The sequence below is a fragment of the Gopherus evgoodei genome, unplaced genomic scaffold (assembly GCF_007399415.2).
Source record: "Gopherus evgoodei ecotype Sinaloan lineage unplaced genomic scaffold, rGopEvg1_v1.p scaffold_43_arrow_ctg1, whole genome shotgun sequence".
Classification (NCBI taxonomy): domain Eukaryota; kingdom Metazoa; phylum Chordata; order Testudines; family Testudinidae; genus Gopherus; species Gopherus evgoodei.
Genome location: NW_022060064.1, coordinates 1,727,894 through 1,752,675, shown reverse-complemented (window position 1 = coordinate 1,752,675; position 24,782 = coordinate 1,727,894). Strand labels below are relative to the sequence as shown.

The following is a 24,782-nucleotide window of genomic DNA, read 5'->3' as shown; positions in this document are numbered from 1 at the left end:
GCACTCTGGTCCCCCTGAAAAACCTTCCCTGGGGACCACAAGACCCAAATCCCTTGAGTCTCACAACAAAGGGAAATAATCCTGATTCCCTTCCCCCCTCCAGGTGCTCCTGGAGAGATACACAGACACAAGCTCTGTGAAACTACGCAGAGTGAGTCCCCCTCTCCGTTCCCAATCCTGGAACAAAAGCACTTTCCTCTTCACCCAGAGGAAATGCAAAATCAGGCTAGCAATCCAACACACAGCTTTCCCCTGATTTCTTCCTCCCACCAATTCCCTGGTGAGTACAGACTTAATTTCCCTGAAGTAAAGAAAAACTCCAACAGGTCTTAAAAGAAAGCTTTATATAAAAAGAAAGAAAAAATACAAATGCTCTCTCTGTATTAAGATGATACAACACAGGGTCAATTGCTTAAAAGAATATTGAATAAACAGCCTTATTCAAAAAGAATACAAATCAAAGCACTCCAGCACTTACATTCATGCAAATACCAAAGAAAAGAAACCATAGAACTTACTATCTGATCTCTTTGTCCTTACACTTAGAAACAGAAGACTAGAAATAAAAAGTACTTCTCCAAAGCTCAGAGAAGCAGGCAGACAAAAGACTTAGAGACACACTTCCCTCCACCCAAAGTTGAAAAAATCCAGTTTCCTGATTGGTTCTCTGGTCAGGTGTTTCAGGTGAAAGAGACATTAACCCTTAGCTATCTGTTTATGACACCTTGTCCAAGTGAATCCATCCCAGACAGGCATATCAGCCCCTTAAAAATTACCCAGCCCGTCTGGCAGTGAACGCTGCGTGTTCCAGGCACAGCTACAGTGTGTGCGTCTGCTCTGCTGACGTGCTGCTTTGGTACGGAATGCACCACGGCCACAGGGAGCAGAAACATGGACTCATACATAACACAATCCCAGATACACCTCCAATGTCGCACCCCCCTCACCTCCCCACTGTCTGCCGTCCCCTCCCCTACCTCCACATGGCCATTCTCAGCCTATTGCTAACACTTCCTCCCAGCCTTCAGCACTATAAATAAATAAAACATGGTGTTACAAAAGGTAGAGCGTGCCAGAGAAACCTGATCTGGATGTCAGTAAGGTTTTTGATACAGTTCCACATGGGAAATTATTTGTTAAATTGGAGAAGATGAGGATTAATATGAGAACCGAAAGGTCAATAAACAATTGGTTAAAGGGGAGTCTACAAGGGGTCATATTGAACGATGAGTTGTCAGGCTGGAGGGAGTTACTAGTGGAGTTCCTCAGATCAGTCTTGGGACCAATCTTACTCAACACTTTTATTAGTGATCTTGGCACAAGAATTGGGAGTGGGACATAAAGCTGGGAGGGATTGCCAATACAGAGGAGGACAGGAAAATCATACAAGAAAATCTGCATGTCCTTGAAAGCTGGAGTAATAGAAATGGGATGAAAATGAACAGCGCACAAATTCTAGCTGTTAGTCTCCAAGTGCATAATTTTGCAATAAACTGGGGATTTATCAATTGGAAGTGACAGAGGTGGAGAAAGACCTGGGTGTATTGGTTGATCACAGGACAATTATGAGCTGCCAATGTGATGCAGCCGTGAAATAGGTTAATGCAGTCCCAGGATACATCAGGTGAGGTATTTCCAGCAGACAAATGAAAGGGTTAGTACTGTTATACAAGGCACTGATGAGACCTCTTCTGAAATACACCTCTACCTTCTGACCTTAAAGTCTGTGAGTTTATAAACTGTGCCTTGCATTGCACAGACTCTGATGGAGATCAGGGCCCCATCGTACAGCACATGGCAGAGAACCTGACTGAGATCAGCACCTCCATTCTGCTGGGCACTGCACAGACAGAGAGGGACAGTTCTTGCCCCAAAGACATCACAATCCAAGGAGATAATGGGTAGGAGGAAAACAGAGAGGGGCTGTGACTTCCCCAAGGTCGCCAAGCAGGTCAGGGACAGAGCCAGGAACATATCCCATTAACGCCAGAGCCACATCACCCGCAGCTTGGAAAGGTCCCCAGACCCCATTGTATTAGGCTGCAGGAAGAGGTGGTTTGTCCATGGATGCACAGGCTGTCTTGGCAGGACAGCTCAGCTGCAGCCCCTGCACACAGCTGGGTGTGTGTGTCACGGGTCAGGAGAAGTCAGTGTCCAGCCCTGTGGGGCTGTGCTCCTGGCTCATACCTCCAGCACTCACTGCTGCCCCTCCCTTACCAGCTGCACTGGTCAGCCAGCCCCAGGCCTCTGTGAGGTCACTGTCCCTCCCACTCCACCACTTCAAACCTTCAAACAGGGACATGGTGCACCAGTGATAGAGTACACTAGTGTAAAGTGTGTCTGTATTAAGCATTTTCACCAGTGCCTAAGACACCAGGGTGGCAGAGACCTTCAGTGCCCAAAACAGCAGCACGGTGGCACTAGAACTGGGATCTAGTTCTAGCTCTGTCACAGACCATGCACACATCAATGTTTCTCCTCCCAACTTTAGTCTCTTTACCCAGCTGCCCACTCACTGGGGTCTCCTCTCTCTCCACAGCTGCTCACCACTAAAATCTGTGTGCGTGTGTCACCAGAGCTGAGCTAGTTCAGCTCTGGAATAGTCTTACAAGGGGGGCTGTGGAGTCTCTTTTCCTAGAAGTTTTTAAGAACAGGTAGGACAAACGTCTGTCAGAGATAATCAACATATACTTGGTCCTGCCTCGGCAGAGAGAGCTGGACTTGATGACAGCTTGAGTTCCTATCTAGTCCTACATTTCAAGGATGCTATGCGATATATACGTATAAAACAACATACAGAGAAAAACCACAGAACAACTTGATGTCAGTCCATTCAAAAAAAAACAACAACAAAACAAAAAACTACATTGCACAGCATAAAATGACAATACTAAGGAGAAGAAAGCAACACAATGCAAACTAATACACCTTAAGACAAAAGTACAGAATGCAAAATAGCTCAACTCAAACCAACATAACACAAGACACCAAACAAGCTAAGGCAAAACAACGCATCATAAAACTATGCAACACAACATGGTGCATCATAGTTCCAAAAGGCACCATGCAAAACAGCTCAGCGTAGAACAGGGCACAGCACAAAAGAGAATTATTTCAATGTAGGCCTGGAAGGGATCTTGAGAGGGCGTCTACTCCAGCCTCCTGTGCTGAGGCAGAACCAAGTATCCCTAGACATTCCCAGACTGGTGTATCTCTAACCTGGTCTTAAAAACCTCCAGTGAAGGGAATTCCACAGTATCCCTTGGAAGCCAATGCAAGGCAGATACAGGCCAGAACAACGCTGAACACACACGCTGGGCTTGTGGATAAGGGGAGAGGCAAGAACTGAAACCATCTGGGTTCAGTTCCCAGTTTTGCCACAAATTCTCCATGCAAACTTGAGCAAATTACTTCAGCTCTCTGAGCTTCAGTTTCCCCATCTGTAAAATGGAGAGTCGCCTCCCACCATTGGCCTATTTGGCCTTTCAGCTTTTTGTGGCAAGGCCTCTCTGTCCCTGTGGGCATGTCGACACTGCAGTCAGACACCGGCGGCTGGCCTGTGCCCGCTGACTTGGGCTCACACGGCTCAGGCTGTGGGGCTGTTTAATTGTGGTGTCCATGTTCCGGCTGGGGCTGCAGCCCAAGGTCTGGCACCCTCCCACCTCGCAGGGTCCTATAGCCTGGCTCCAGCCTGAGCCCAGACATCTACACTGCAATTAAACAGCCCCTTTGCCTGAGCCTGGTGAGCCTGAGTCAGCTGGGAAGGGCCAGTGGGGGGTTTTAATGGCAGTGTAGAGATACCCTTGGTGTCTTTTCCGCACCTGTCACAATGGGGACCCTGATCTTGGTCAGTGTCTGTGCAGAGCCCTGCACAACAGGAAGCCTGATCTCAGTTGGGGACTCTGCAGCTCCCAGCATTACAGGAGCCCTGATTTTGTTTAGGGCCCCTGCAGCAACTGGCAAAATGTGGGGGCAGGATCTCTGTCAGGGTCTGTGCAGTGCACAGTACAGTGCTGGGGTGTGATCTTCGTTACGGTCAGTGCAATGCCAGGCCCAACGGGGACACACGTCTCAGCTGAGGTCTCTGAAGTACTCAGAACAATGGAGGCAGCAGTTTGGGTCACAGTCATGCGCTGCCTGGCACAAGGGGGACCGTGATTTTAGTGCAGGTCTCAGTTTTACCTGGACAACAGTGTCATCTGATCTCACCTGGGGTCTCTTCAGTGCTTGGCAGAACAAGGCCCAGATCTCAGTTGGGGTCTCTTCAGCACCTGGCAGAACAGGGCCACGCTCAGTACGATAAGAGCCCTGATCTCAGTCACACAGCTGGAGAGAAAAGTGGGAAGATTTTTGAGAATTTGATATTAGTGCTTCAGAACTGAGGAAAAAATGGGGCACAAACAAAACATTTGCAAATATAAGGGACAAGCATCAACATGTGGGGAGATTTTATGTCACCATTCAACAGTTCAAGAGAAAGGAGGGGAAATTGGAGAGGATTATACAGGGATATTGACTCAACAACAGGATGGGACGGCTTCTTCTTGCCTCACACTCACAGGGCCAGGAGGGAGCCCTGGGTGATGTCTTTTCACAGGGGAAAGGAGCGGGGCTGGAGTCAGAAGGTAGCTGGCTGTGGGGAGGGGCTGGCAATGGGGTCTGGGAATGTGACTAGCAGGTGATGGGGCGGGAGGAGTAGCTGGACTAGGAAACCTGGGGCTGGGCCGTCTCCATGGGGGACACTTGCTCCTCCCTCCCCTTCCTGGCCCTTCCCACGCCCTGTTGCCAGCAGAGTGGGGCCCCCCCAGCCCAGCCCAGAGGTGTCCCTGTCTCAGGGCCCCCCCAGGCTCTGCCCAGTTCAGAAATCACTCGGGGGAACCATTTCCCACCCACACAAGGACAAATCCCTGCAGGTGAAAATGGGGGAAACACCCCAAACCTGAGATCTGAACTGGCCATTGGCGAAGGGCAGAGAAAATGGGGCACAATGGGGGGAGGGGAACAGGGAACTTCTCAGGGGTTGGGGGAGGGGGGGTCACCCTGGGTGCTGCTCGTTGCTCTCTAGGGAGAAAGGGGGCAGGATGGGAGAGGAGGGGGGTCCCCACGGGGGGGCAGCGGTAAATCCGAGGGGATCTCAGCCCCCCCCCTTCTCTCCCCGCTCCTCGGGGTCACCTGCTCTCCCCCCCCCGGCCATGTCCGGGCTGCACAGACATTTCCCCCCCGCCCCTTTCCCAGCCCCCCCCGCCCGGGGGGGTTACCGGGTCTCACCGGCACAAACTCTCCTGCTCCGCCCGGCCCCAGGCCCCAGCAGCGGGTGACGCGGCCTCTGCGCATGCGGGACTCTCCTCCCGCCCGATCTGCGCATGCCCAGAGCCCCCACGGCACAAACCCTTCTCCGGCCCCGGGAGAGGCTCCAACGGCCCCGCGTGCGCTTGCAACTCGGCTTGTTCTCTCCCACCCAACGTCACTTCCGGTCCAGGCAGACTCAGGAACTACATCTCCCAGCCTGCTCCACAGGCGCTTCCGCTCTCTCCAGCCCAGGGAAGGGAGGTCCCCGGGGCCAGCCTGACCCTCCCCCCACCGCTCATCCTGTGCCCCGGCACCGCCCCCTCTCCCAGCCGGTACCTCTCAGACCCCCCCCCCGCTTTTTCCCGGGGAGCGGCAGAGCTGGCGGGCTTGTGACCCCCATGTAATAACTGCCCCCCCACACCCAACCCCCAGCCCTGACCCCGCCCTGCAGGAGCGTGTTCGCCCCACGCGTGTTCCCCCCGCTCCGGGCTCTGCGCGTCCCGGGCCCCACCGCGCTGCCCCGCGGGGTGCAGGGCTGGAGCAGCTGGGAGTGGAGGGCGGGTGTTTGCAGGGCACAGGAAGGGGCTGGAGCAGCTGGGAGCGGGGGGTGGTTGCGGGGCACAGGGAGGGGCTGGAGCAGCTGGGAGCGGGGGGGTTGCAGGGCACAGGGAGGGTCTGGAGCAGCTGGGAGGGTTGCAGGCACAGGAAGGGGCTGGAGCAGCGGGGATGGGGGGTTGCAGGGCATGGGAAGGCTGGAGCAGCGGGGAGTGGGGGGGGGGGTTGTAGGGCACGGGAAGGGGCTGGAGCAGCGGGGAGTGGGGGGGTTGCAGGGCACGGGAAGAGGCTGGAGCAGCTGGGAGCGGGGGGGGGTGCGGGGCACAGGAAGGGGCTGGAGCAGCTGGGAGCGGGGGGGGGGTTGCGGGGCACAGGAAGGGGCTGGAGCAGCTGGGAGTGGGGGGGTGCAGGGCACAGGGAGGGGCTGGAGCAGCTGGGAGCGGGGGGGTGGTTGCAGGGCACAGGGAGGGGCTGGAGCAGCTGGGAGCAGGGGGGTGGTTGCAGGGCACAGGGAGGGGCTGGAGCAGCTGGGAGCCGGGGGGGGGGGTGCAGGGCACAGGAAGGGGCTGCAGCAGCTGGGAGCGGTGGGGGGTTGCAGGGCACAGGAAGCCATTAACCTCTCCATGCCCGGTTGGGGGGGCTCTCTGGCTGCAGTGGAGCCAGCTCAGATCCGGGTTATTGAGGGGTTGCTGGTGGGTTCCTTTTGGAGGGAAAGGGGCAGGATATACTGAAGAGGTAGCAACTTCTGGGGAGTTAGGGCTGGAGGGGACAGGGAATACCCTGGGTGAGAAAAGGGAGCGGGACAGAGTGTGGCAAACCTGCTGGGACTTGTTTAACGTGGGCCTAGATTCTAGGAACAAACACTTGGGTGTTGGGGTAGAAAATTCCCTAATTTGTGAAACAGGAAATAGAGAAACCAACCCCCTGGGCAGGGCTGGGAAAACTGACCAGACTTCCAGTGCTGAACCCTCAAACTGCTAGCCAGGGGCTGGTGTGACATGGAAAGGGGGCCCCCACCAGGGAGGTGCAGGGAAGATGTCCCGGCCCCTCACATCCAGCTGCTGGCAGTGGGGAGAGTGTTGGATTCCCTACCATGGGGTTGTATCAGCCCCTGGCTAGTAGGTGTGTGATGGATCTGCAGGCAGAGACAAGGGGTCTCTCTTTGTTCTCTCACCGTGGTGCCCCTGGCTGCTCTCAGCAGTGTGGGGATAGGACTCTGCCGACTGTTTCTCTCTCAGAGCTTCCATTTGATTGGCTGCTTTCCCCCATGAATAGTGGGGCTGTGAGTGGGGAGCAGGTATTGAGTGTTGGACTCTTGCTCTTTCAGGGGCCGGTGACCTTCGAGGAGGTGGCTGTGTACTTCACAGGGGAAGAGGGGGCTCTGCTGGACCTCACTCAGAGAGCCCTTTACAGAGACGTCATGCAGGAGAACTACAAGAATGTGACTTCGCTGGGTAAGGATTCCCGTCCCCTCGGTTCTTAGAAGGGGAAATGAAAAGTTAAGGTTTATGCCACTCCCACAGTGCCACCTCTGCTCTGACCGATTTCAGCAGCACCCTGACGTGCCAGTGACACACACACACTAGCCCTCTGCCCTCCCCTGTTACAGAGCGCTCTGGGAACAGAGCAGTCCAGCAGAAAGTCTCACCACTTCTCTTTGTTAAGATAATCGAGTTCATCTCCATCATAGCAAACAGAAGCTTCCTCCCCCTGGGCTGCTCTCCAATACTGACCCTCCTGCACACAGACCATCTCAGACTTGCAAAGTGTTACCACCCCTTTGCCCTCAACCTGGGTTTTCCTTGTGAGTCACTGCCTTCGCTTATCCCTCACTAAGCCCCACAGATCACTCGAACATACGCCACCAGGGTGCTGACAATCCCCATGGCAAGAACACACCCTTTGGCACCTTTGCTGACACAGCCTACAACACTCAGCACAGAAATGAGGCAGAATTGGCCCCCCAAGTTTCACATGGACCTCTCTGCGTACCATAGGCACAGCTCTGCCCAGCTGCTCCAACCCCTCCCTCCATCACCCAGTCACAGCTACAGCTGGCCCCATGCACACAGCTGGAGGCACACAGATAGATGCTGGGATTCCCATCAGTGAACACAGCACAGACAATGGCACGTTCTCTTAGTCTTTCCTCGGATCGATTATAGGTTTGCAGCTTTGAAGGCCAGATGCGACCATTAGGTCATCTACTCTGACGTCCTTTGTACCACAGACCATAGAATTCATCCCGTTACTGCTGCATGGAGCTGAATACCTGAGTCCCTGTGGCAGTTTGTTAACCTTTGCACGGCCCACACAGAACCATCCTCAGTGGTTCTTGCCAGCTGCAGGGTTGAGGGTTGGGGGCAAAGTTAAGGTTGCATTGAAGGGAGGGGTGTTTACATTAACCTCTCATTTCCTGGTTCACAGAGGTTTAAGTTTAGTCACCATCTATATCAGAGATGGGTGAAGTACCCTCCTGCCTCCCTTGTTTTCTTTCCCTTGAGCAGGGTTTCCAGTTTCCAAACCCTCTGTGATCTCCCAGCTGGAAGGAGGAGAAGAGCCGTGGGTTCTAGATCTCCAGGGTTCAGAGGAAAACAAGATCCTGAGAAGTCTCTGGACTGGTGAGGAAACATTAAACCAACCCAGAAACTGTAAGTGCCTGAGAGAACCAGCTGGGATTCCCCACACAGACTCTGTGAGCTCAGGACAGTCCCCAGCAGATCTCACTCCTGGCATCCTACAGATGGTGACTGACACCTTGGCTGGAGCTGCCTCCCTTCCTACTGAGTGTTTGGATGGGGTGTGGGCAGGACCGGCCTTGGGGAAATGGCACCTGGGGCAAACTTGCATTTTGGTGCCCCTGGCTCCCATGGGCATGGCACCTCCCCATTCCCTCTGTCCCCCATGGGCTCCCCAGGCTCCCCACCCTCCCTTCCCCCCAGCCCCTACACTGTGCCCCCTTCGCTCCAAATACCTGCTCCCCCTTCACTCCTAACTTCTGCCCCCTCCAGCCCTCCCAACATCTGCCTCCTCCTGTGCCCCTAAGCCCTGCACTGTGCCATTTCACCCCAACCCCTTCCCCTCCCTCCTGTGCCCCTAATCCCAGGACTGTGCTCCCTTCATTCATGCCCCCTGCACCTTCCTCCTGCACACTGAAACCCTGCGTGGTGCATACCCCCTTCACCCCAAACCCTACCCCCTGCACCTCAACACCTGCCCCTTCCTGAGCCCCCTACCCCTGCACTTAGCCCCCTTTGCCCCTAACCCTTGCATCCTCCTGCACTCAGGTGGGGAACCTGACCTAGATGCACAAAGCAGCTGGCATTGTTGCTTGCTCCCCCACTGGACTGCTGCTCCCCTGCCCCACGCAGCCCTGGGGGACTGGGAGAGGGGAGAAAGGAGCGACATCAGGGCTGCCTGCACCCAGGTCAGTTTCCCTGCAGGCTGTGTAAAGGGAGGGCAGGAGAGCAGCTGCTTCTGATGTCTCTGCATAGCCCAGGTGGGGAAGTGACCTGCATGCAGGGAGCCCTGGTGTGTGTGTGTGTGTGTGTGGAGGAGAGGATATGAGGAGTGTGTGTATGTTGATGGGAGTGTGTGAAGGACTGTGTGTGTGGAGAGGCCCCTCTGCTCTGGAGCAGTCACCTGGCTCTGACGGCTGGTCGTCCAACTGCCCCCTGCAGCTCAGGTCTCTTCCACGCCCCCACGCAGCTGCTTATGTGCCTCCCTGTGCCGTTTTCAGCAGCCCAGCGAGCCTCTCGGCAGCAGGTCAGATGGGAATCCAAACCCTACACCCGGCATCCCCTTGGGTTGGGCACCTGTACGGCCCACCCTAAAGGCTGATCCTGGGTGTGGAGCAAAATTGATCCCCTCCACTTTCCCCTATGGGGAATTGAGTCCCTGATTTTTATTGTCTGTCTCTTCAGCACTTACTTGGGTTTGCTCTCTGTCTTTCCATCCCCAATTCTGATATTTCTCCTCTCTTCTAGCAGGTGATGGGGTGGTGAGGGAGAGCAAGGAGCAGAATCCTCACCAGGAAGATGCTGAGCTTGCCAAAGTGCATGGGGAATTACTGCGAAGATCCAAAGGGAGCGTGACCAGCCCCTGTGATCAGGGAAAAGCTGATGAAAGTTACCATAGACAAGAGAGAGAGCAGGGAAACCACTCAGAGGAGAGAGTGGATGAACCCATTAATTGTCAGGGAACTCACAGGGACCTCAAGGAAACTACTTCCCAGGAGAAGATCCTCACGGAGAAACGAGAGAATACGTGTAGTGAGTGTGGGAAAAACTTCAGTTACCGTTCAGCCCTTATTTGACAGGAGATAATCCACACAAAAGAGAGACTCTACGAATGCTGTGAGTGTGGGAAAAGCTTCAATCATACCTCTGCCCTTAGTAGGCATCAGCAAATACACAGAGGAGAGAGACCCTATGAATGCTGTGAGTGCGGGAAAAGTTTCACTCAGAGATATACCCTTATCTCTCATCAGAGAATCCACACGGGAGAGCGACCCTACAAATGCTGCAAGTGCGGGCTAAGCTTCACTCAGAGATCAGCCCTTATCTCTCATCAGACAATGCACACGGGAGAGCGACCCTACGAATGCTGCGAGTGTGGGAAAAGCTTCTCTCGGAGCTCAAACCTTACTATACATCAGCGGATCCACACAGGAGAGAGACCCTATGAATGCAGTGAGTGCGGGAAACATTTCACTCACCTCTCCTCCCTTATCTCTCACCAGAGAGTCCACACGGGGGAGAGACCCTATGAATGCCATGAGTGCGGGAAACGTTTCACTCACTTCTCCTCCCTTACCTCTCATCAGACAACGCACGCAGGAGAGTGACACTATGAATGTTGTGAGTGTTGGAAAAGTTTCTCTCGGAGCTCAAACCTTACTATGCATCAGAGGATCCACACAGGAGAGAGACGCTATGAATGCAGTGAGTGCGGGAAAAGCTTCTCTCGGAGCTCAACCCTTATTACACATTACAGAATCCACACCTGGCAGAGACCCGATGAATGCTGCGAGTGTGGGAAAAGCTTCACTCATAGTTCAGGCCTTTCTAAACATCAGAGAATCCGTAAAGGAGATAAACTTCATAAAAACCTTCTCTAGAGCTGTCAGAAGATTTTTTTCTTTAATTCTTTTGACAGTTCCCAGGTAGTGAGTGTTAAGGCTGTTTGCATCTTTTGCACATTGAGGTCCCTCAGCTCCCACACGAGTTGCCCACTTTTGAAGCTTGCCCGTCTTTGGGGTGGATTCTGTGGTCCTTCCTATCAACTCCATTGTCCTGCGAGTCATGGGAGTGGGTGTCTTTTCTATCAGGAATGTCATCACCCCAGGTGGGGGAGATGGGGAGTGTCTTCAACCAGCTATGTTGAGATAAAATCTACCTGGGTCTCATCACTGTGGTTGCCATGGAGTTAGCTAGCTTGAGTTCACTTTCCTGATGTAAAAAGACAGCTATTCTCGCAGTAAAGACATGGGCCATGGATAGTGGGTGGGGTTATCTAGCACATTTCCTCCTGATCTGACCTAACCACCGTCACATTTCGTGGTCTAAACAAACCTGGAGATTCACATTGATACTCCTTCTCCCAGTGCAAAGTTATTGTTAGAAATACCAAGTTCCTCTTTGAGGACAGATCGTCTCATTCCCAGTTGTTCTCACATTACCCTGGATTGTGCAGAACAGCAGTTATTTTGTTGACTTTTTTTTTTCATTTAAAATATATTTAAATATGATGAAGAGCTGGAGCAGTGTCAGGGAAATAAGGGTCATTTCAGGCTCTGTGACACTGGAAGGAGATGGGGTGACTCAGAGATTCCGTCCTTCCCCGTCACCCCAGAACTGTTACCTTATGTCTGAGCCATGCAGAGTTCACCCCTTCATATTCCTTCACTTCCCAACGTGTCCAGTGAGGTCATGTTCTTGGCTGTCCATGCTTGGGAATGGTGCTTGGACATCTTTGATCCTAAATCAGAGTCACTCTGACAGGAGATGAAAGTGTCACAGACCTGGAAGGGGATTTCAAATGCATCCCAAGCACTGTTCATATCCCCCTTTCCCTCTATTGGCAAAGCCACTTCTGGGAGGGTCGGCTGTTTTTTCTGCCTGTTATGAAGGTGCTAAAGCTTCTGTAAATAACACTAATGAGACAGCGCTGGGTGAAGCAGGTTTCAGTGGATCAGGGGAGAATTTCTCTTCCTGATTCTGAGACATCAGATGTAACCTAGTCTGGAATTTCACTTTAAATTAAAATGAAAGTGTCTTCTAACTCTTTGTGATATGGGTTTTCTATCTTTCATGAAGGCTCCTTGGTCATATACCTGCATGTTAGTGTTTGTTTGACAGATTGTAGGTCAGATTTATTGGGAAATTTCAGGCAAATGACCATCATTTTTTACTTTAGGTTTGTTTTTTCCCCTATCCCTGCATGATGACATGGAGAACATTCCAATACAGTTCAATCAACAGGAGAGAATACTCCAAGCTGCTGGACGTATTATCAGAGAAACAGTCTGTTTTTAAATCTCCACTCTGAAAAGGTGAACAGCAGTAGACCCCAAATGGTGCAAGTGATGGAAATAAGTGCACATGGTCACAGGGTAGTTCGATTGTTTAAGTCAATATTCTTTCCAATGATCCACGGATAGAATTCCACAGCAAGTGACTTGGAACTAGGCAAAATGCCCAGGTATTTGGTTCCCAAGGTATTTGTGACCCAATCCCTACAGGAGGTTACTCCTGAAGAGATCTCCTAGCTAATCCCAAAATTTGAGAAATGCTGTCTGTGATGAGGTGTATCAACCCTGCACTGGCACTGCTAGGATTAACTGCATCCCGTGGGCTGAAGAGGACACACCTCCTCACCCTCTCTGGGCATGCTCCAACTGGAGATGGAGTATAAACGGGAGCGGCTCAGCCTGGGCGGACTGGGGAGAACAAACCTATGTTGTTGGCACGGGGTGTGTGGGGGGAGAGCCCAGGACTGGGGTGGCAGGGGGCTGGTGGGGGGAAGCCCGGGACTCGGTCAGCAGGAGCGTGTGGCGGGGAGCCCAGGGCTGGGGTGGGAGGAGCCAAAATGAGTTTTGTTGGAGCGGCAAAAAACCTAGAGCCGACCCTGCCTCCACACACTGTGAGGTAGGTAGGAGTGGATCATTATTATCTCTGCTTGAAAAAAGGAGAAGCTAAGGCTGAGAAAGCAGAATTGACTTGTCTTAGATCACACACCCAGCCAGTGGCACAGTTGGGAATAGGACCCAAGAGCCCTGATTATCAAACTGACCATCGGAACTTTAATTTTATACATTGAATGACCTGAGTAACGTACTCCAATGAGCTCCAGACCAACAACAGTGACAGTAATTATTCAGCAAGTATTTGAGGAGAACTGCGTTGTTAGAGAGAATCATGAACTGCTCAGAGACAATTAATGCAGTGAAACAGCAAAATTCATCAAGCAGAGAACTGGTTCTGACTTATTTCCTTGGTCTTAAAAGAGAACAACAAAGACCTGAGTCTCTTCCCTGTCAATAACCCCCTGCTCAGCCAAGCAGGGTAGAGACTGAGGACGGGAGGCTGAGGGTTCTCACCAGAGAGCCCAAAGGATGGCCCAAGTCACCGGTGGGGATCACTGCCCAAGCTCTAGTTCAACCCCACATTTTTGGGTAGACCTCCCACAGTGGGAGCTGCAGAGCACTGCTCTGCAAAAAAAAACAAAACAAAAACACCCACACTCTCTCTCTCTTTCCCTCCCTCCTGGTGTTGGGAGGGGACCAGGTAAAAGGACAAAGGAAGCAAGAGAAGGGAGGGAGGGAGGGATGGAAGAAGAGGTGAAACAAAAAGGACAAACCCTAATGTCCCCAGTGACTCTAAGGGACAAAATCCCACATGCAGAATAAAATTCTGCCTCCTTAAGCTCGTGTTTTCCATGCCTAGAATTCAACTCTCACCAGATGGATCAGACTGAACAGGTTTCAAACCTCCAGGAGGCTCTTACCTTCTAAACAGGGACAGCTGTTTTCTAGTAAAATCACTAAAAGGGAAGGAGAAAACTCAAAAGAGGTTCCTCCTGGCGCTCATGTACGTGAACCTGAATACTCTCTCAGTCCTCCAAGAGAGACCTGAAGAAGGAGACTTGCTGAAGCAAAGCCACAGGGGTCTCTGAGGTTTTCCTGGCCCCTCGCCTCTCTCTTGCCTTGCTGATATCAGCATCTCTCTGTGAGGTCACTACTTCCCCACCACCTTGGACCAATAGTCTTAGGTCCTGCAAAAGGCCTTTGTGATGTCACTGCCACACCCCCCCCTTGCTGTGCCAATGTCCTGCCCCTGGCGAGGCACTTTGGAGGTTTGAGCTACTCCCTGTGGATCACCCCACTCAAGGAGCGTTCGTTCTAGGCAGCAAGCCAGCTAGACAGGAAAACATCAGACGCTGCTCCCAATGCTACACTCCGTTTTTCAGAAATTAGTCGACTTTATGGCCAGAAGAGAAGATTAGAGTCTCTAATCTGACCCCCTCCATATCACAGGCCTCCTGTATGACACAAGAGCTACTTTTGGGGCAAACACATTCCAGAAAGGCATCTAGTCTTTATTAAATGACATCAGGAGATGGAGAATCCACCACTTTCTGTGGTAGCTTGTTCCTGTGATGAATCATCCTCCCTGTTGACTATTTGTGCCTTAGTTGTAATATGAATTTGTCTCCTTCTCCTTTTCTCCTTCCAGCCACTGGGTCTTGTTATTCCTTTCTCTGCTCGATTCAAGAGCCCATAAATACCCAATCTTTGCTCTCCATTAAGGCACTTCAACGAAGTCACCTTTCAATCCTCTTTTCATAAGCTAATCAGGTTGAGCTCTTTCAATAGCTCACTAGAAGGTATTTTTCTCCAGCCTTCAAAACATTTGGTGGCTCTTTGCTGCTCCAGCTCCAATTTCACAACATCTGTTTCAAATGAGGACACCAAAACTGGAGGCAGTATTCCAATATCAGTCTCACCGATGCTGTGTCACCTCCTGTGATGTTATTTACATAATCTGTAACTATAGATCACGGTTGCGACCACTGTTCTGTATTTGCAGCTAATACTGTAGAAAGGTTGTCGTATAAGGGGTCTATGGAGAGGTTCTGATTGGCTGATTATAATTATTCTATCTCTAGATGTGTATCATTTTTGTAGTTGATGTTATGAATATTGGCTCTATGCTGCCCATATTTCAAACTTGTGCCATAATGGGGGACAAAACAGCTACCTTGTTAGAAGTGGCTTTACCAATAAATGGAACCTGGGATTTAAACTCCCAATGATCACACTGTGTTTGGGATCCATTTGAATTCCCTTCCAGGTCTTTGACACTTTCATCTCCACTCATAGCGACTCTGATATAGGATTAAAGAAGTCAAAGCATCAGCTGCAAGCACAGACAACAGAGAATGCTTCATCACACAACACTTTGAGAAGTGGATGGATAGAATGTGATGAAGATAAACTCTGCCTGGCTCAGACAAAAGGTAACAGTTCTGCAGTGATGAGGAAGGAGGGAATCTCTGAGTCACCCGTACACAGTCGAGTCTTCACTCTCCAGCTCGGGAGCACTGTGAAGAACCCTCTCTGTCCCGCCATGAGACTGAGGAACAGGAGGCCTGTCACCCCCGTTCCTGCCATCCTGCATTCCTGGTGTCCAACTCCCTGCCAGTGACAAAACCCAACCGTCGTCTGGAGTCCCCAGTGCTCCTCAATGGCTCTAAATCAGCTGGAGAGTGGAAGGTCCTGGGCATCGCGCTGGTACGTGGGATCCACTGCACCTGAACAGTGGGAAAAGGTTTCTGTGCTGGGGCATCGTTTAGTGTTTTCCAGTTTCCAAGGGAAAGTTTATGGCCTGAGCGTTAAGCTCCCAAAATGAGTCACTGTTTCATTGTATTCATTGTTTGGATTTTCCCCTGTTCTCCCAGTTTTCTGTACCTTTACCCTGACTACACTTACTTGGTTTGTGCCAAACCACCTTGTCTCCTCTTTATTTTATTTACAGCACACAAGGAGGGAGGCTAAATCCACTGGTGATAGAGACAGGAGGGAGTCGAGTTTGTATCTCCTGAGAAAAGGGGCTTTTTCCTTTCCTATTTCTCCCCTACCATTTCTAACGTTTTCTTTTGAAGCGTTGCTTTATTCAGCTTGAGGTAACATTACCTTTTAAAATAAAAACTACGCAATACAGGACTAGAGACATTTTTCAGAAATCTGGGATTTAGACATTTTATTTAAAGCAAGGGGGGGGGGGTGTCGGAGTTTCTGAGAAAGTTTTTGTTTGCAAGAAGCAACATTATTGGGTCTGTTATTGTACCAAGGGGGGACATGGTTGTCTGTAAAAGAGGAGTCAAGACTAAATGCATCCAATGAGGATGGGATTTGAACCCACATGTGCAGAGCACAATGGATTAGCAGTCCATCACCTTAACCACTCGGCCACCTCATCTGAGCTGTAAAAAAATGGGACAGGAGGAGAAATCTAAGGCCAGCAGAGACAGGGACACTAAGGAGTTTCCCAATACTAAGTGTAAGCAGGGTCTGACTGAGCTCCCCCCTCACATCTAGTGAGGAGCTGGAGGAAAGCCTTCAGGAACAGACCGTGTTTACACAGACACACCTACTCTGCCTAGCTATGCAGCATGATGGGGCCACTTTCCCAAAATGACCAGTTTGGATGGTGGTGGGTTACAAATCACTTTAGGATTGAGTGCAGTGAAATGTTATTCTCCTTCCTGCATGAGTGAAGGGCAACAGAACATACCTAGTCCGTCCTGATGGAGTGGTAGGTGGGTGAGGAATAGCTTTTATTGGACTGCAGAGGAGTGATTGAGGATGTCACCCTAAAACAGTGGTCCCCAAACATTTCACATTGTGCCCTCTTAGCCATGGCTATGGCCCCTCGGAAGCCGCGATCGAGAACCGGGGCTGGGAGGAGTGGGGCTGTTGCTTGCTGGGGAGTGGGGTTCAGACAGGGGTAAGGGGTCGAAGCTGGGCTGGGAGCCAGGGGCCCAGGCTGAGGGTTGGGGAAGAGCTTAGACAGAGTGGGGCTGAGTGTTGCTCCCCCCCGCCCTCCATAGGGGCTGGCTCAGGCCCTGAGGTGCCCCCATGAATCTTCCTCTGTGTCCCCCTAGGAGTCACACCCCACATTATGGGGACCAATGAACCCTACTCGCTAAGCAGGGGCTAGTGATGCCAAAGCCCAGGGAAAGGGAGAACAAGTGCGGGGGCCCCAGCACCAAAACCATGCCCCCCCGTCTGTGGCTCCGCCCCCTTCCACCCATGGCCCCATCCACTGTCACCTCTGTTCCACCCGTTCCCCCACTGGCCCCACCCTATCACTCCTTTACCCCTGCCCCGCTGCAGCCCTGAGACCAGAGAAGCTCTGTGCCCCTGCTGCGGCCCCCGGGCTGTAGCAAGGAGTGGGAGCTCCTCCAGCCCTGGGGCCACCATGGGGGAGATTTTCCAGGGGGACCCAATTTGGCCAGGGCCCCTAGTCATGGGCCCCACTGTCCCCTTGGCAATGCAAGGTTTGGGGAGCCTGAACCCCCCCTGAGCCTTCATTTTGAGCCACCCAGGCTACCACTGCTCAGTGTGTGGCCAGTCTGCCTGTGTTCTCTGCTGCTTGTGCTGGGGAGCCTGACTGGCCTTAGGGGTGGGGGCCCCCCAGCAGCCACCCAGGGCTCCAGGGGTCAAAGGGCACCGTGTGGCTGTGAAAAGGTGCTCACTGCTCTCCCCTGCCCCAGTGCTCCTCCGTGGCCCCATAGAGGGTTGGGGGGAGTGAGGAGCAACACTATGTGCTCCATGCGTCCTGGTCACTAGGGTGCAGGAGTCAGGGCTGGGGGTGCAGGGTCTGGGAGAGAGTTACGGTGCAGGAGCAGGCTGGAGATTGGGGTGCAAGGTCTGGCCAGGTTTTAGGATACAGGAGGGGGCTCAGGGTTGGGGTAGGAGGCTGGGGTGTGGAGTGCTTACCTGGGGCAGCTCCCATTTGGTGCGAGGGATGCAGACGGCAATGTGAGGGCATGTGCAGAAGCTCCCATATTTGGTGCTCCGGGTGGGGGTGAGGATGTGGGGGGGTGCAGGAGTCAGAGCATGGGGTGTGAGGGCTGGATATGTGGGAAGGGGTTCAGGAGTCAGGGATGGGGGCTGGGAGGGTCGGCTCGGTCATGGGGGTGCTCCCAGCCCCCTACCCTGAGTGGCTCTCAGCAGGGGATGGGGGTGGTATGTGATAGGGGATTGCTTTGTAAAGCAGTGAGCAAGCGACCAGGGAGCTTTTCAAACAGGGCTGCTAACGGGGAGTTTCGTGAGGGAGTTTGGAAGGGGAGTGGGAAGAGGGCAAGATACTCTTCCCATTCTTAAAATATTTAAGCTATAATACAAACTTCTTGGTTGAAACAAAACCCCTGTTGTTAACCTAGGTAGCTGTAGGAGAGAATGCAGGCAGAAGCCCAGCAGCAGAGTGGGGGCTATCCTGTTTATTGCACTCAATGTAGCATGTATGATTACCTGCCCTGTGGGCGGGTGGCTTACGTGTGCATTCGGTGCAAGGAACTCCTGGCCCTCAGACACCGCGTGGAGGCTTTGGAGGCCAGGGTGGTAGAACTGGAGATGCTAAGGGAGGCAGGGAGGTATGTTGATGAGGCTTTCTGGGACACTGTAGATTTCTCCCACCTCCAGTCAGACAGCTGTTGAGGAGGATGAAAGGCCCAGGGCAGGAGAGCAGTCAATGGGAGCAGAGGGAAAGCTTCCCATAATTGGGACCCTCCTTCCAGATGGTGTTGGGGTCACCTCTTGCACTGAGGTTACCTCTCCGGGGAGGGAACTCCAGTCATTAAGCAAAGGCAGCTGTTAGTAATAGGAGATTTGATCATTAGAAACAAGGATAGCTGGATTTGTGATGACCGGGAGAACCGTATGGTGACTTGCCTGCCTGGTGCAAAGGTTGCTGATTTCTCGAGACAGCTAGATAGATTTATGTGTAGTGCTGGGAGGAGCCAGTGGTCATGGTACATGTAGACACCAATGACATAAGGAACAGTAGATGAGATGTCCTGGAGGTCAAATTTAGTCTGCTAGGAAAGAGACTGAAATCCAGGACCTCCGTGGTGGCATTCTCAGAAATGCTTCCAGTTCCACGCACAGGGCCAGGTACGCAGGCAGAGCTTCAGAGTCTCAATGCGTGGATGAGATGATGGTGTAGAGAGAAGGCGTTTAGATTTATTAGGAACTGGGGAAACTTTGGGGATGGGGGTGCCTATACAGGAAGGATGGGCTCCACCTAAACCAAAGTGGAACCAGACTGCTGGCACTTAACATTAAAAAGGTTGCAGAGCAGTTTTAAAACTAAGAGATGGGGGAAAGCCAATGGCTGCAGAGGAGCTTGTGGATGGGACAGAGACTTGTCTTAGAAAAGAATCTAGTGATAGAAATTTTTCTAGTTTTAGTCAAGAAGAGAGGCTGGAAGAGGATAAAGTTGGGGCCAGATCAGATGAGAAGCATTCACACACAAAAGAATCAGACACATCAGAAAAGGGCAGACAAATAAAGAGTTACAAGTTTTTAAAGTGCTTGTACACAAGTGCTAGAAGTCTAAATAATAAGATGGGTGAATTAGAGTGCCTCATGTTAAAGGAGGATATTGACATAATAGACATCACAGAAACCTGATGGAGCGAGGACAGTCAATGGGACACAATCATTCCAGGGTACAAAATATATCAGAAGGACAGAGCAGGTCATACTTGGGGGGAGTGGGGGGTGGCACTGTATGTTAAAGAAAATGTAAACTCAAATGAAGTAAAAATCTTAAATGAAACCGCATGTTCCATAGAATCTCTATGGATAGTAATTCCATGCTCTAATAAGAATATAACAATAGGGATCTATTATCGACCACCTGTCAAAGACAGTGATAGTGAGGATGAAATGCGAAGGGAGATTAGAGAGGCTATCAAAATAAAGAACTCCATAATAGTGGGAGATTTCAATTATCCCCAGATTGACTGGGTACATGTCACCTCAGGACAAAACGCAGAGACAAAATTTCTGGATACTTTAAATGACTGTTTCTTGGAGCAGCTGGTTCAAGAACCCACAAGGGGAGAAACGACTCTCAATTTAGTCCTGAGTGGAGCAAAGGATCTAGTCCAAGAGGTAACTATTACAGGACCACTTGGAAATAGTGATCATAATATAACAACATATAATATTCCTATGGTGAGAAGAACAGCTCAACACTGTGGCATTTAATTTCAGAAAGGGGAACTATGCAAAAACGAGGGGGTTAGTTAAACAGAAATTAAAAGGTACAATGACTAGAGTGAAATCCCTGCAAGCTGCATGGACACTTTTCAAAGACACAATATTAGAGGCTCAACTTAAATGTATCCCCCAAATTAAAAAACACAGCAAAAGAACCAAAAAAGAGCCACTGTGACTTAACAACCATGTAAAAGAAGCAGTGAGAGATAAGGCATCTTTTAAAAAGTGGACGTCAAATCCTAGTGAGGTATATAGAAGGGAGAATAAGAACTGCCAAATTAAGTGTAAAAATGTAATAAGAAAAGCCAGAGAGGAGTTTGAAGAACAGCTAGCCAAAAATTCAGACAGTAATAACAAAATGTTTAAGTACATCAAAAGCAGGAAGTCTGCTAAACAACCAGTGGGGCCCCTGGATGATTGAGATACAAAAGGAGCCCTTAAAGACGATAAAGTCATTGCAGAGAAACTAAATGCATTCTTTGCTTCAGTCTTCACGGCTGAGGATGTTATGGACATTCCCAAACCTTTTGTGGGTGACAAATCTGAGGAATTGCCACAGATTGGAGTGTCAGTAGAGGAGGTTTTGGAACTAATTGATAAACTTAACTGTAACAAGTCACTGGGACCAGATGGTATTTACCCAAGAGTTCTGAAGGAACTCAAATGTGAAATTGGGGAACTATTAGCTCTGGTTTGTATCCTGTCCTTTAAATCAGCTTCTGTACCCAATGACTGGAAGATTGCTAATGTAACACCAATATTTAAAAAGGGCTCTAGAGGCAATCCTGGCAATTACAGACCAGTAAGTCTAATTAGTTGAAACAATTAGTACCAGGCAAATTAGTTGAAACAATAGCAAAGAATAAAACTGTCAGGCACATAGAAGAACAAAAAGTGTTGGGCAAAGAAAAGAAAAAGGAAAAACAAAAGGAGATATACCAATCTCCTAGAAATGGAAGGGACCTTGAAAGGTCATCAAGTCCAGCCCCCTGCCTTCACTAGCAGGACTAATTTTTTGCCCCAGATCCCTAAGTGGTGCCTTTGAGGATTGAACTCACAACCCTAGATTTAGCAGGCCAATGCTCAAACCACTGAGCTATCCCTCCTCTGAAAGTCAGTATGCTTTCTGTAAAGGGAAATCATGTCTTATTAATCTATTAGAGTTCTTTGAAGGGGTCAACAAACATGTGGACAAGGGGATCCAGTGGACATAGAGTACTTAGATTTCCAGAAAGCCTTTGACAAGGTCCCTCACCAAAGGCTCTTATATAAATTAAGTTATCATGGGATAAGAGGGAAAATCTTTTCATGGATTGAGAACTGGTTAAAAGACAGGGAACAAAGGGTAAGAATAAATGGTAAACTTTCAGAATGGAGAAGAGTAGCTAGTGGTGTTCCCCAAGGGTCAGTTCTTGGACCAATCCTATTCAACGTATTCATAAATGATCTGGAGAAAGGGGTAAACAGTGAGGTGGCAAAGTTTGCAGATGATACTAAACTGCTCAAGATAGTTAAGACCAAAGCAGACTGTGAAGAATTTCAAAAAGATCTCACAAAACTAAGTGAATGGGCAACAAAATGGCAAATAAAATGTAATGTGGATAAATGTAAAGTAATGCACATTGAAAAAAAATAACCCCAACTATACATACAATGTGATGGGGGCAAATTTAGCTACAGCTAATCAGGAAAAAGATCTTTTTGTCATTGTGGATAGTTCTCTGAAGACATCCAGCAGTGTGCAGTGGAAGTCAAAAAAGCAAACAGGATGTTAGGAATTATTTTAAAAGGGATAGACAGTAATACAGAGAATATCTTATTGCCCTTATATAAGTCAGTGGAAATAACTAATTTAGACCCCATCATTTTATATTTATACTTGGGATTGTTTTCCAATGGGCTGCAATATGTGCTATCCTGACATTTAGTGCTGCTGAGATCCTGCATTCAATAATATCCCTGCCCTTCCTGTTCCCTTTCTCCACTGAGCCCCACGCTTATGTTTCCAGCTTCCCCGGGACTCTCTTTTTCTCTGGACCTGTCTGTCAGCAAGAAGCAGTGCCAGGGAGAGACTTGCCCTCTCTCTGGAGTCTTCTATTTCTGGGACGTGGATTTACTTTCTCTGGGTTGTAGGAGACTTTTTGAAATTGAGTGTCTGTGACATTAAGCACAATACAGTCTGGACTGTTGAACAGCTCTGTCCCTTCAGTTCCCCAAGCTGGGATGACTTTTACACTGCTCTACTGTGAGAGCAGCCACTCCTGGGCAGTTAACTCGCAGTCTATAGCATGTAACTTGCTGCCAGCTACACAGTATTAAGTGCTGCTAGGCAGGGACTCATGAATTACAGTACCCCACAGGGTAACCCCAGAAAATTCTCTGCTCCCAGACTTCCCCCAGAAATGTGCATCTTGCACTGTCCAGCACACTCCTGAACAATGGGAGCTCATATGAAATCTGTTATTTCATCAGTGGAAAATGACATGCACAAGTCTTGTTATTCCAAATGGAATTTCCAACACAATTCAGTCCAACCACACTGGTTAAATAAAACAATAGACCAAGATTGTTAACTACTAAAAAAAAGAGAAGATTTTAAGTAATGAGGCATAAAAATCAGAATTGTTTACAAAAGAAATGCAAGATAAAACACAAACTAATGTTTAACTTAACGAGCTAAAATGGGTTTAAAACAAATGTTTCTCTCACCATCTGCTGAGACAGGCTGGCTTTCCTTTCAGCCTGGACTCCCACTAACCTGCCCCTGCCGCCACATTCAGTTCTTCAGGAGTTGTCATGAGCAGAGGGAAAGGGGAGAGAGATAGAGTCTCATGCATTTTCCTCACCTCTTTTTATAATTCAGTCCTTTGTACTAGAAACCACTTCTGTTCCCAGCTGAGTCATGGTGACAGGCTGTCTGTGTAGATATGAGCTTCAAGTGATCCCTGTGGTGGAATGTAAATGTCTTCTTCACACCTTCCCCCTCCTGGAGAATGGCTATTTGACCAGCTGTTTGCCTTGCTGTCTCTGAGGAACTTAGGGTTAGAGTTGCAAGTTTTCAGTAACATCATACCGTAAAATCTCATAACTTTACATACAATGTTGCTACACATTTTAACAGGAGAATATTCAGTAGTTTGTCTTTTCAAATGATACCTCAAAAACCATACAGTGATAAATGAAGGGGAGGGGAGGGATCTCTCTTTCATAAACACCCAGCCAGCCAGTTGGCTGTAAAATCCCTGTTGGACCAGTGGTGCTTCAAGAAAGGCAGGGGCGTGGCTCCTAGGGACTAGCAATCACTGCAATAGACTGTCACCTCACACTTCAGTCTACTTAGCTAGGGAAGGGAGCTGTTAAAAAGTGTCAGTTGCATTTTGTGATTTTGTTTTGTTGGTAATGGTTGGTATCCATCACTCACATTTGTTTCTCTTTAAATCTCTGTCCCTTGTTAAATAAATTTCCGTTTGTTCGATAACTGTGCTCAAGTGCTGTATGTGATACCAGTAAAACTGGTAACCTGGACTGTACCACTGCTTTGGGCAGAGAGGAGCTGGGATTTTTCTGAGCCCTGGTCTGCGCTAGGGGAGGGGATCAATCTAAGTTACGCAACTTCACCTACATGAATAACGTAGCTGAAGTCGATGTACTTAGGTCGACTTACTGTGGTGTCTTCGTCACGGTGAGTCGACTGCTGCAGCTCCCCGTAGACTCTGCCTGCATCTCTCACCAAGCTGGAGTACAGCAGTCGATGGGAGAGCGCTCGATGTATTGCATCTACACTAGATGCGATATATCGACCCCCGCTGGATCGATCGCTGCCCACCGATTCGGCAGGTGGTATAGACATACCCCGAGTATCTGGTGATCGGAGCTGGACCCTGGAGGGGGACACATTGAAGGAACTCAGGGGCTAAGGTGCCTCTATTGTCAACTGTCAGGGCTGCTATAGCTCAGAGGAGGGTGTTTGACTGCCTGGCAGGTTTAGGTGCTGCAAGCCTGGGAGGCGGGAGAAATGAAGTGGCCTTGGGGTGCTCGTGCTCGGAGCAGGGGTGAGCTGGGGCGAAGGGGGTGCCTCAGGGCAGGGGGGGGAGCTGCAATGGACGGGGCGCCTCAGGGCAGGGGCGCGGGGGGGAGGGTACAAGATGGAAGTTTTGCCTAGGGCGCAAAACATCCTTGCACCGGGCCGCCCCATGCCCTGCCTGCAGCCAGCCCCACACCCGTTGCCCACGCCAGCCCCAAACACACCCCCTGCCCTGTCTCCAGCCAATTCCTGCTGCACCCCTCTGTGGCCCTGCCCAAAGCCAGCCAGCCCCCCCCCACAGCCTGCACCAGCCCTGCACCCCCAGCTCTGCACCCCCTGCCCTGTCTCCAGCCAACTCCTGCCGCACTCCTCTCCCTGAAGCCAGGCAGTCCTGCACTCCTCTGTCTCCAGCCCTGCCAACCCCTGCCGCACCCCCCTGCATCCCTGCCTGAAGCCAGCCAGCCTACCCCAGACACCCCTGTGTTCAACCAGCCCCGCACCACTTGCCCTGCCTGCAGCCAGACCCTACTTCCAGCCACCCCCATGTCCACTGGTGCCCTGTAGTTCCCAGGGCAGTAACCCTGCACATCTGCTTCAATGAGGGGGGCGGGGAGCAGCTGG

At 50.5% G+C, this 24,782-nt stretch overlaps 3 protein-coding genes, 1 non-coding gene and 1 pseudogene across 14 annotated transcripts in view; 2 read left to right on the top strand and 3 right to left on the bottom strand.

Moving 5' to 3' along the window:
* The window catches only part of LOC115642647 (zinc finger protein 383-like), a 46,139-nt gene extending 40,690 nt beyond the window's left edge, over positions 1 to 5,449 (bottom strand). Inside the window, exon 1 of the mRNA XM_030546335.1 lies at positions 5,269 to 5,449. Coding sequence (XP_030402195.1) covers positions 5,269 to 5,365 — 97 coding nt within the window. The 5' untranslated portion in view covers positions 5,366 to 5,449. The remainder of the gene's footprint in view (positions 1 to 5,268) is intronic.
* LOC115642642 (zinc finger protein 436-like) overlaps positions 1 to 24,782 on the bottom strand; it is a 936,374-nt gene that overhangs the window by 290,292 nt on the left and 621,300 nt on the right. Inside the window, exons 1-2 of one of the 8 annotated variants that reach the window (XM_030546316.1) lie at positions 5,801 to 5,834; positions 4,210 to 4,326 (exon numbers count right to left, since the gene is read on the bottom strand). The exons of 3 other annotated variants lie outside the window; for them this stretch is intronic. The gene's annotated coding sequence lies outside the window, so the exon portion shown is untranslated. Of the gene's footprint in view, positions 1 to 4,182; positions 4,327 to 5,268; positions 5,358 to 5,389; positions 5,437 to 5,800; positions 5,835 to 24,782 lie in introns of those variants that run through there. 4 more of the 8 variants (XM_030546314.1, XM_030546315.1, XM_030546312.1 and 1 more) reach the window with 4 other exon arrangements.
* On the top strand, positions 7,264 to 10,962 carry LOC115642664 (zinc finger protein 2-like). Of its 4 annotated transcripts, none has more exons than XM_030546372.1 (3): positions 7,264 to 7,298; positions 8,352 to 8,465; positions 9,834 to 10,962. In XM_030546372.1, exons 1-3 carry the CDS (start codon positions 7,265 to 7,267, stop codon positions 10,157 to 10,159), a joined length of 474 nt encoding a protein of 157 aa, XP_030402232.1. In that variant the 5' UTR covers position 7,264; the 3' UTR covers positions 10,160 to 10,962. The 4 variants fall into 4 exon arrangements, with proteins under 4 accessions (XP_030402232.1, XP_030402231.1, XP_030402229.1 ...); XM_030546371.1 differs by having other exon boundaries at positions 9,831 to 10,962; XM_030546369.1 differs by having other exon boundaries at positions 8,352 to 8,495.
* Positions 10,166 to 12,126, top strand: LOC115642616 (annotated as a pseudogene).
* Positions 16,244 to 16,325, bottom strand: TRNAS-GCU. The gene has a single exon. It is a non-coding gene; the product is annotated as a tRNA-Ser (tRNA).